We start from the raw sequence: 11984 nt of genomic DNA on the forward strand, positions 1-11984 counted from the left end.
AAATAAAAAAAGAATAAAATAAATTTAAAAATGCACCAGCAGAATTATGCAAAATTGCAGGATGGGTTAGAGCAGTTTTTTTCTCCCCACCTTGCAAAATTAGAGAAAAATCTCTTGGATTGTACATGGTTTAAAAGGTTTTTATCTACATAAATGTTATCTAATGTAGAGGTTTGTTCAATACTATTTATTCTATGATACATTTTCAATAAAAATATACATTATTTTTAAATAAAATATTAAATTTAAAAATTATTAAAATTAAAATTGATTATTTTTTTCAAACAAACGGTTGGAATGCTTTTATGTAAGAGCAGGCAAGCAAGCAAGCAATGGTCATGTATCTTGTTTTGAAAATGGCATTTGTCATTCCAATAATTAAGGAGAATTAATTAATACTATAATAATAATAATAATAATAAGTGACCATACGCGTGTTTGCCAAACCATCCTACACTGTCTCCACACTTATAATAATTAATTAATTAGTCTATTATCCACAAATGGCAACTTACGTGAATGTTACGACTTGTGTTGGACACTTTTTTTTTTTTTTTAATCAAATCTCTATCCTTCCTTCGCCTTCCAATGCCCGCTGTTTGTTTTATTTAATTTATTTAAATTAAAAAAAATAATGGCACTTCATATTTATTTTTTTTATTTTTTATTTTTTGCTATATGCTAAATTTAACAATAATTTTTATAATATTCTTATTTTTTTTGTTAAATATTTATTTTAACGTTAAAATATTACTCCCTTCGTTTCATGTAATATGAGTGTATTACTGTAGACACGAGAATTTAGGTAAAGTATAATTAATAAATAAAAAATAGGGACAAATTATGTGAAACGAAGGGAGTATTAAATGCTATATAAATTTTCCAAATGAAGGAAATAATAATAAAATTAATAGTAGCTTGTTAAATATATACTATATTGATCTAAATTCCTTCTTAAACATATCTCGAAGCTGCCACATGCATCTAGAATAATTATTTTATTATCTTTATACATATTATAAAAAAAATAAAAAAATAAAAATAAATAAAAGATGTGAAAAAAAAAGAAAAAGAAAAAAAACATTTATAAGAATTACTGATAAGAAACCAATAAATAAAAATGACAAAATTATTTGAGTACATTGTACCTAATTAGGCATCGTATGACCCAACACACTGGACCCTTTTTACCATATCTAATGTTCGGGTCGGGCCGGGCTTTAATATGAGTTATTGGAGTGTGGGGACTGAATTAGGGAATGAAATAAATAAAATTTAAATTTAATTAAATATTTAATATAATACTCCCTCCGTTCTTTTCCAATATAATAGTTTTTTTTACCATTTTTATTCATCCCAAAACAATAGTCTTATATCTATAAATAATCATATCACTATAAAACTATCGTTACTTTTTCATTTTTATTACACAATTGCCACTACTTTTTATACTAATACACTCACAAGGACAAAAAAATCTTTTATCCATACTTTTTACTAACTACTAATATAGTATCAATATTTTTCAAAACCCGTGTCCAATCTAATTAAAACTATATTTATGAAACATATGGAATATAAAATTTTTTTAAAAAAAAATAGTGAAAAGTAGGATCCCATCTAAATCCACCGCCAAACACACAGCCCATGTGATCGTCCAAATATAATAAAACAAATATTCTTTCTTGATATCAATAGTATTAATTAGTTATTAGTACTATGTTTGTTTTGGTTTTTGTTCACTTATGTATTTATTATTTTATCAAAAACAAGTATTTCATATTTAATACTAGTTCGGTTTCACGTACCGTGTCTGCTACATTGTAGACACAGTATTTTAGAAAGGATATAATTATAAGATAATTAAGAATGTATTAGTGAAAATAGTTATTCTATAATATAAATAATTATAAATTAAGATTAAGATAAAAAAAATGACATAGTATGTGAGACGGACATAAATGACAAGGTGGATATGGTATGGTATGTGGGACGGAGGGAGTAGTATAGAAGATATATTTATTTAAAAATACAAAATGAACAAATACACTAGTTTTCAAAATGTGACCACATCACTTTTTAAGATCAAATCAATATATTTTTATGACAATGGGTATCAAATTGAATATTTCAATTCCAAATCTACTCAAATTCAAATTGTACATATCATTCTTTCTTCGATTTTTTTCGAAGTGTATCAAATAAAAGTAATTTTATAATTATATAAGTATATATGATAATAAGATAATGAATTTAAAACGATCGAATATTGTAAAAAGTAAAATGATAAAATAGATGTTAATTACTCATTCCCTTCTGTTTGAATTGTCCACTTTTGCTTATATATTTAAGTATTAAATAATTAGTAAGTAATTAAAAAGTACGTTATTGAAAATAATTATGATTTAATAAAAATAATTATAAATTAAAATTAAGATATTAAATTAAGTAGGTAAAAGCAGTGTAATGATATTTTTACCTTCATTTATTTGTACAAAAGTAATGTTATGATATAAAGTAAGAATATTTATGAAAAAAAAAAGTAGGTGTTTGATAAAATAATTAATTTGTAACGAACGTTCCAAAATAAAAATATCTATAATTCTAGAGGAGGGCAATATTTTTTAATATCTATAATAAATATAAATAAATACATAAAAAGAAAAAAAAAAAAAAAAAAAAAAAAAAAAACCCACCAAGTTGACCACAACGGGATGAGGAAACCATCAACAGCAGAAAGTATCCGGATTCAAAGTCAAAGGGCAAAAGGGTAATTTAAAATGAGCAACTTGTGTAAAGAGGAGGTAATCCAACCAAGGGGCAAGGGGGGAGTGCCGTACACTGCATCGCATCAAGAACAGCCAGCCCAACGTTTCAAGACGCAACCGACCTATGCACAACACCAAAACAACTGTCGGCGTAGATCAAATCCAGATGCCGACGCGCACTCCCCACGAAAACCAGAGGCGGCGGGGTTTCCTTCCCCCCTCCCCCCTTATTTATTTCTCCAACGCCATTGATGCACATATATATAGTTGGACCAAGCAGGAACAGTTTCCTCCCAAATATCAATCAAATCATCGCTTAGGATCTTTGGTACCTGCGTTTCGATTGTAAGTTGTTGCTTTCAGGATGAACTTTTGCTAATTTTCTGTTGTTTCTTTCAATTGAGAGCTGTGTTTCGTGCCCATAGTGTTAGGAGTTTCTGAGATTAGCTATGGCTATGGCTTTGGATTGTTCATTTTTGGTTGAATTGCATTGATTTTGATTTTGTTTTCGGTTTCGGTTTCGCCTAATTTCGGCGGTTTTCGATTAGGTTACGTAACCCTAGTTTCTTCCCCAATTAGGATATTCCTTGATTGCGGTGCAAGTTAGCTTTTATAACCGCCTGGTGATCAGTTTCTTCTCTTCCAAGTACCTGTTTCTTCCTTTATTTCAATGGAATCAATGGCTGATTCTTGTGAAAGATTAATTCAAAAGAAGAGCACAAAGCTCACCCTCTTCGAAGACCTCCTCCAACCTTCGAATCCCCAACCAAACCCGAATTCCATGACAAGTGATTACAGGGAAGATTCCTGCCCTTCCGATTGCGAAAGTGTTGTTTCGGGGCTGGAAAACGAGCCTCTGTTCGGCAGTAACAACAACAATTTGATCCGAATCGGAAACGAAGATATGATTTACGCGACTATTAGTAAGAAATTGGTGTCGAATTTGAAATCGAACGGATTTACCAATGCCGAAGTCGAGGCCATCCATCGGAGAGACTATTCCGGGATCATGAGCCAGGCGAAGCTTCAATCCTTCTGTATATATGCGAAAGCCGTCGGAATGAAATGTGGCTATGGAAATGCCAATGTGAAGTACGCCTGGTACGGCGCCGGCAAGAAGGAGATCACCGGAATCCTCTCCCACGGCTTCTGCTTTCCGGCGAATTCGCCACAAGGCGTATCTCTATCCCCGGCGGATCATCCGAACCTAAGGTACCCTGCTCATCGAATTTTCCATTGTTGATGTGTTCTATGATGTTTAAGGCAAATGATGAATTGATTAAATTGGGAATTTGTGTTTGCAGCGTGCAATCGTCGGCTGCTGATGATGACGACGGGTTGCGCCATTTGTTGCTTTGCCGCGTGATCCTCGGGAAGGCAGAGGTTATAAGTCCCGGCTCGGGGCAGTGTAATCCGAGCTCCGAGGAATTCGATTCCGGGGTGGATAATTTACTGGCGCCGGGGAGATATGTTGTTTGGAATTCGTGTATGAACACGCATATACTTCCCGAGTTCGTCGTCAGTTTCCGTGCAACCCCTTCTTGCAGGGGTAAGCGAAGTAGCTGTTTTACATAGGGAATGAATTTCGTCGATTTTTTGCTTGTACTAAATTGTTTGTGTTCGATTCGGTTTCAGGTTGTGAGAGGATGTCGCAGCCTACAACAAGAACGCCGCATTCGCATTGGATGCCGTTTCCCGCACTGATCGCTGCCCTTGCCAAGTTCTTACCTGCCGACGCCGTTGGCCTTATTTCCCGGCATTACGGTGATTACAAGGTGTGTATCAAAGCATATTCGTCAGTTCGCCTCTAAGAGTCACATTTACTATTAAGATATAGTATAAATGAATGAAAAATGACAGAAATATTTTTATTAATCACTTGTAATATTAATATAATGATATTTGTAAAAAATTTATATATAATGATATTTTCAATTTTAATTACAATGAAGATAAATGTAAAGAGAGAGGACAATATATGTTGTATGAATATATTTTTTGTGCTAAATTTAACGGAAGCATTGTGTTCGTAAATTATAAATCATATGTTGTCTGTCCTTACATTATTATGTTGAATTTTATAATTCAACGTAGTAACAATCGCGATTCTCATGTATTGGAAACTTATCTTTGGAGGGTTTTGTTTTGCTCGCAGAAGAAGAAGATACCGCGGTATGAGATGATACAAAAAGTGAGAAAAATTGCCGGGGATGATATTCTCATGTCCATCATAAAATTCAACCGGCGAAAGGTAGGCATCATCTATCCCAACCGGATATTCTTACAAGACAAGACGACGATCCATCTAACTAAAAGATTTTGTCGCATTCTTGCAGTAGATTAGAAGTTCGACGATATCCGTTGGAGCGGTAACAACAACATAGAGAAAGGAAGATCTATGAGATGAAATGAGATTGAGGATTGTTGAGCTATGTTCGATTTTAAGGATGGTATGCCTTTGTAATAGTTTTCCTCCTCCTTGTTGGTTGGCTGGCTGGCTGGCTTTACGATGTGCAGTTTTATTACACACGAGCTATGGTATTTCTTTTGTTTTGCTTTTTTGGTTATTTGCAAGTATAGATGAATTTAGTATTCAAATTCAATCAAATAAATATTTGAAATTGTAAATCATATTCGAATCAAAAATTTTGATTAGTTGAAAATATTTGGAGGATTTGTAAGTCATTCGAAATTTATCTTAAAAATTTAAACCTCTTCGCCTATTTTTATTAATATAAAATTTAAAATATAATATTATAAATATATTCGATTGGATTAATCTAAATCATTTTAAATAAATATCACATATAGGATATATATTCAAAACTAATTTACTCGATTAATATTATTATTATTATTATAAATATATAAATAATACTCTTTAGATATAATTATTTTGTCATCTCTTTTTGTTCAATTCAAATCAAGTTAATTATAATGAAACTGGTAGGATTTGTTTAGATAGGAGTTTTTGCAAATTGGTACGTTCAAAAATAATAATAATAATAATAATTTTTGAATTTGATATTTTTGTAAAAAAAATATTTAATGTAATATTTTTTGCAAAATTGAATAGAACAAAACCGGTGAAAATGTTACTTTATACGATAAATAATGTCAAGATTTTCCGGGTAGGGATAAAGTGGTAATTTCGCACACCCGCCGATTTGCAGGCTATAAATTCTCCAACGCCAATGGTCACGCTTTTCGTTCCTTCCAACAAACACAAACCCACTCAGGCCCTGCGCCTGACTCCGCCATTGTTGAGCCGCATGTTTCCTCGAGAGGTAGGTGTGGTTTCACAGAGATGGAAATGCAGGCGTCTGGCCCCTACATCTCGCTCTCCTCTTCCTTCAACCCCCGAATCAACGGTAATCTCACCGCAATTGCCGCCAGGGTCGCCGAAAATTCCGATTCCAATCAAGGAGCAGTTCCGCGTCTCAGCGATGGCGGCGAAAGAGATTCGGATTTTTCCTTCTCGACGCCAGATTTAAAGCTCTGTTCTCCTATTCCGGCGGATGAGATCTTCCACAACGGTAAGATCCTACCGGTTTATCGCGATGTTGCGACGCTCGAAATTGCGGAGTTCTGCGACGAGAAGGTAAATGAGAACGAAATTAGGAATTCTGATTTTACCGATGTTCCGAGTCCGTTGAGGATGCTTTTTGTTGAGGAAATGCATACGCAGAGAACGACGTCGTCTTCGAGCTCGTCTTCTGGAAATGAATCGGTGACCGTGGAGGAGGAGACGCGGTGGAAGAAGATCGGCTTCCACGGATTTAATTCGAAGATATGGAAGTTCAGAGACCTTCTGCATAAATTTCATAACCGCCATGGAAGCAGGGGAGCCTTCATGTTCCTGAACCAGAGCCATAGCGTGAGGACGGAGAACGATAAAGACGTTAAGGAATTTGCGTCGACTGGCCGGGAATTCAATTCGGCGCCGCTGCCGATGAACAACGGCGACGGCCGGCAGAAGCACGTGCCCTAATTCTGCTTGGAAATGTTTCCGAAGGAAAGACTTTACGGTGAGGTTAAATTGATTTGTATAATAATATTATATATATATTTTAAAATTAATTATTATTATTATTATTATTATTATTATTATTATTATTATTATTGTCTATAATATTATAATGATTTAAATAAAAATGTTACTTGCTTGACAAGTAGTTTTGTGCTTGTTGATTTTGATATTTTCACATGCTATATAAGGTAATATCGTATATAAAGTGTGTCGCCATCCGTATTTGAGTTTGATATTAAAATAAGATACGAACATATATTTATTGTAAAAGAAACATACTTATTTATATTTATTTTAATATTAGGGTATACAAATATGTATTTCTATCACTTTTCTTAAATATGTTTATGCATATAATCAAAACAAATATGTTATATTATTATTATTTAAACATTTTGTAAGAGTAAATAATAGACTTATATTTAAAACAAATATGTTGAGAATGACAAAATTTAAAAAGCAAATATAATTTTATTTTTTCTTACAAAATAATATATACTTCACATCCTTGTTCAAAATGTTTGGGCATAACATAATATTTTAATATAATTTGTGTAGTTTTTTTTTTTGTTTTTTTATAAGGGTAGAATTAAAAATTTAAAAAGTTAGGAATGTAATTATAAAATTAAAATAGAATGAATGCAAAAAATATATAAATCCTCAATGATACTTTTATAAATGAATAGAAATGTTGCGGAACAATACATGTCATATATTTACATATAATATGACACATCTTGAGTTATTAAATAATATATACTGAATTATCAAGAGCTTTTTGTGTATTGATAAAAAAAATGACAAAAATATATGTATTAGTCTTTTATAATACAAATATTGATATTTAGTTAAATACAATACATAAAAGACAAATGATATCTTTTTTATAAGAAGGATGCAGTAGTAAAATAAAATACTCCTTCCATCTCAAACAAAGTGTTACATTTAAATTGGATACGAGATTTTAGATGAGAAGTATTAAATATGATAATTGAATAATTAGACTATGTAATAGAGAGAGAAGTGTATATTATATATTTTTATTAGGATGATGTGATGAGATAAAATATAAGTATATAGATTAAATATAATTAATTATTTTTTAATTTAAAAATATTGCAGAATATTTAATATATACTTAAAAAGTACATTCTTACCATACAAATGAAAAGAAACACATCTACTGACAAAGGGACACAGAGTGAGTGAAGTAGCATCCATTTAAGTCAGATAATGACAGGAACACAACCATGAAAAAGCTACTCTTCACCAACCCTTTCTTATATTCATTTTTCAACAAACAACACAATATCTATTTTCATTCAATCAAAATCTTGCCTTGTCGTTCCTTAAAGATGAGCCGGTGACCGTGAGATTATGATTCAAATCCCGACGTTTCCAAGTGTTTCCTGCCCCCATATAATTTGTCTAACATGATTTACCTTGGGGCGGGCATAATACATTCATTAACTAAAACAAATCAGGACTATTAGCAATAGTTGCTCCTCTAACACAAAATTACCCAATAATAACAGCAATAATTTATTCACCATTACCAATTACCATACATAGCGTGTGACAAACAAATCAACAAAACATTCTCCCTAATCACCATACAATACCAATTACCAAACAACAACAACAATAACATTCATCATCACCAAAATAAGTATACACAAACAAATCCAAACCTCTTTCTTGCATAGCACGTGTGTTTAATAATAATAATAATCTTAATACCTTTCATAATCATCAATCCTGTATAAATAATATTCATCTTTCTCTCAGTACTGTACACCCGTCGCCTCCTCCCCTCACACTTTGATCCCGCCGTCTCCGCCGCCCGTCGCCGCCCTCTGGTTCGACTCCAGCAGCGTCTCCAACGATCGATTTTTCCTGCTCCTAACCCGCCCCGCCTCTTTTAAAAGCTCCGCCAGCCTCTTCTTCTCGTCATCCACGTCCGGATTCGCCGTCCCGAGTTTCTCCTCCCTCATTCCCACAACAAATTCCAAAATCTCAATTGCATCGTCCAACCTACGTCGATTTTCATGTCAAGAATCACTCTTTGTCGCATAAAAAAGTTATTTTTGACCTCTCGAAAGATTATATAATATGTAATTATTGATGCATTTTTGAAACAATTTTACCGTCCAACGGCATCGTAGGTTCCGGCGAGGTTACTATAAACTCCAAGTGTATCGGGGTGATACGGTCCGTATTCTTGCTCCAAAATGCTCCTCGCTTCTTCGAACAATTGCACGGCCTCATTGATCGCATACCGCTGCACGCAAGCAAGACCCATTTGGTTGAGCGCAATTCCGAAGAAAGCAGATTTCTTCTCCCCGCTCGCGCGGAGCTTCGTCGTCGCGCTTTTAAACGACGCGTACGACTCGGAATAGTTCCCCAACATGTAGTACATAACTCCCATCTGAGCTTCGATGCCAGCGATCGTGTTTTGCTGACCGGGCGCGTCGCTGTATATCTTCAAAGCCTTTTGCAGAAGCTTCAACGCCTGCTCGAGCTCGTCCATTGACTCGTAAATCGCAGATATGTCAGTGAGGCCGCTCGCGATCTCCTCGGGAGCGATTCCCGGTATGGGCTTCTCGTAAATTCGGAGGGCGTTCTCGCAGTAGGATCTCGAATCCCGGAACTTCCCGGTCCTGTTGTACAAATCCGCCAGACGGACGAACACCGAAGCGACGGCGGGGTGGTTCTCGCCTTTCGTAGACTTGAGCGACGACAGCGCTTTCTGGTACGCGAAAATCGCCTCGTCGTAACGGTTAAGAGACAGATACGTATCCCCGATGCTGCAGTCGACGGACGCGACTTCCGATTCCTGCCCGTTTGCCACCATCGCCATGCTGGCTAAGACAAGATGCTCGAGGGCGGTTTCGTGGTCCCCCTTCGACTCGCAAATCATCCCCATAAGCCGTCTATCCGCGACTTCTTCGAGCGATGCGGGAGAACCCGTCTCTTTATGTATGTCGAGAGCCATCTGACAAAGCTTCCGGGCTTCGTCAAACTGCATCGCTTGAATGTGTGCTTCGGCTAAGTACCGGCAAGTCTCGCCGACTCTTAAATCGTCGTCGCCAAGAACTTTTCTTTGAATTTCTAATCCCGTCGTGTAGCACGTTATTGAATTCCCGAGCTGGCCCAACATGGCGTAAGTATCCCCGAGCTGCATGTAACCCGCGAACTTGGCGAGCGCGTGATCTTGTCCTTCGTCGATCGCCGGAATTTCGAGTGAATGCTCCAATACGGGAATCGCGTCGTCGTACTGCCCCAAGCTGCAGTAGATCGCGGCGGTGACATGCAAACACATGACGACGTCCAAACTCGGCTTCCCGTCGGAACAATTCTCGAATGACTTCGCCGCACGGATCGACAAATCAAGAGCGCGCCGTGGGTTATCCCCCGACGACATTAAATCCCGAGCTTGCTTCAGCAGAAACGGGCCGAGGTCGGGGCTATCCGACCCGGCTTCTGCCGGACCCGCCGTTCCATTCCTATACTTCTTCGCCAAACTTCTTCTACCATTTTTCACCGTTGTTTTCGCTTTACTCTTCGAATTCTGCTTCGAAGACGCCTCCGGCTCAACTTTTTTCGCAATTTTCTCTTTCTTTGAACCGACGTCGCTGTGATCGCCGCCAGAATTGTTCTCCGGCTTTGTGACCTCTTCATCCTCCTCGATAATCTCGACTTCCCTCATCTCTCCTCCGACGAGATGCCGGAGCTCCGAATCAATCCGAGACTCTTCGCCATCGGATCCATAGCTCCGCCTCGACGGGGAGTGATCGGAGCTCTGCATCTCACACACATTCTCATAGAGCTGCTCAATGGAAGCCTCCTCCACCACCACCACCGCCGCCCCCTCCCTGCCGGCGGCGAATTGCTCCGGCGGCGAATTCACCTTACCAGGAGCCAAATTCCCACCCACAGTCACCTCATTCACTACCCCATCTTCCTGAATCTCGTCACTGACAATTCCAGGCATTGTATTTACAAATTACAAAAATTAATCTGCAATAAATTCACCTCCTGCAAAACGATAGTATCCCAATCAAATTTATCCAGAAAAAAGGCAATCCAATCCGATTTCCTCAAGAAATTGAGTGCATCAATCGTCCGAAAATTCAGTCACACAAACAGCAGCAGATAGCAGATCTCAACCGTACGATCCAAACTTCATTCCCAATTCTCAGAACAAGCACCAATTTATTTTATTTTTTTCATTTTTCTGAATAAGTATAAAATCAACAGTTGACCTCATATTATATTAACCTCTATAACAGCACACACGAACTGAGCTTAAAGAACACAAAAAATAAAAACGCCAAAATTAAATACCGCAGAGATCATTCATATCATACCTTCGGCGAAATTAAACGCCCATGTGATGGAAGACGACAGAGAGCTGCAAGAGACAGACAGCAGGCGAAGTTAGAACAGCAAATTTGTCTTTTCGGGTGAGTTGTCGACAACGGAACTCCGTAGAATTCCTGGCGGAGGAAACTGGGGAATTATAGGCGGTGGGTTTGGTAGAACTGTGCGAGGGCAGATTCGTAATTTCACCCCAGCAGTGAGGAAATGGTGCAGAGGTGGAATGTCAGAGAGGAAGAGAGTGGAAGGCGACTTCTCTCCCAACACTGCAACCGCCGCTTTGCTGTCTTCAATGAATGCTCTAAATTCTCGATCATAACACGTGGCGCTGTCTGGTTGGTGGGTTTGAATGAATTTACTAATCTGCCCTTTGCGTCACTTTAATGGGCAATTTTGACAAATTGTTCCGCCGTTTGTGTTGGAAATTATTGGATAATAATAATAGTAATAATAAGTGGCCAAGATCATCAATTTATATTAAATGTATATATATTTTTATTAGTTTATTGTATTTTGGTCACAAAATCTCCAATTAGTTGTTATTATTATTTTAGCTAAAGGAAGAAATGATTAGGACATGATTATTGAATTTTGGGATTAATTGGATGGGTTCAAAAGTAATTGAGGATGAGGGATTTATAATTTTTGAAATATTTTCCTAAATTAGAGATAAAAGAAAAAAAAAGTGTAGATAGTGATTTGTCACATTCCTTGCCTTGCAATGCGGGCAATACACTGGCAATAAAAATGACACTATATACATTTTCTTGTAGTATTTATATTTATTATTTTTATAATATGATATG

At 36.3% G+C, this 11984-nt stretch overlaps 2 protein-coding genes across 7 annotated transcripts; one reads left to right on the forward strand and one right to left on the reverse strand.

Annotated features, from left to right (window-relative positions):
• Positions 1–2900: 2900 nt before the first annotated feature.
• LOC127253022 (probable inactive poly [ADP-ribose] polymerase SRO5) lies at positions 2901–8710 on the forward strand. 6 transcript variants are annotated; one of them, XR_007839183.1, is made up of 6 exons: positions 2901–3980; positions 4073–4317; positions 4404–4543; positions 4924–5019; positions 5105–5218; positions 5942–6637. XR_007839183.1 is itself a non-coding variant. In XM_051277425.1 (6 exons), the coding sequence occupies exons 2-6, from the start codon at positions 3439–3441 to the stop codon at positions 5105–5107; spliced, it is 1026 nt and encodes a 341-aa protein (XP_051133382.1). In that variant the 5' UTR covers positions 2902–3113; positions 3317–3438; the 3' UTR covers positions 5108–5295. The 6 variants fall into 6 exon arrangements, 5 of the variants coding, with proteins under 5 accessions (XP_051133382.1, XP_051133383.1, XP_051133384.1 ...); XM_051277425.1 differs by lacking the exon at positions 5942–6637 and having other exon boundaries at positions 2902–3113; positions 3317–3980; positions 5105–5295; XM_051277426.1 differs by lacking the exon at positions 5942–6637 and having other exon boundaries at positions 2902–3113; positions 3348–3980; positions 5105–5295.
• LOC127253020 (protein KINESIN LIGHT CHAIN-RELATED 3-like) lies at positions 8317–11435 on the reverse strand. The gene is made up of 3 exons (XM_051277421.1): positions 11169–11435; positions 8946–10836; positions 8317–8832 (listed from the first exon to the last, which is right to left on the reverse strand). The coding sequence occupies exons 2-3, from the start codon at positions 10790–10792 to the stop codon at positions 8613–8615; spliced, it is 2067 nt and encodes a 688-aa protein (XP_051133378.1). The 5' UTR covers positions 10793–10836; positions 11169–11435; the 3' UTR covers positions 8317–8612.
• Positions 11436–11984: the final 549 nt, after the last annotated feature.

Source organism: Andrographis paniculata, unplaced genomic scaffold (assembly GCF_009805555.1).
Source record: "Andrographis paniculata isolate CXL003 unplaced genomic scaffold, ASM980555v1 Contig49END, whole genome shotgun sequence".
NCBI classification, from domain to species: Eukaryota; Viridiplantae; Streptophyta; class Magnoliopsida; order Lamiales; family Acanthaceae; genus Andrographis; species Andrographis paniculata.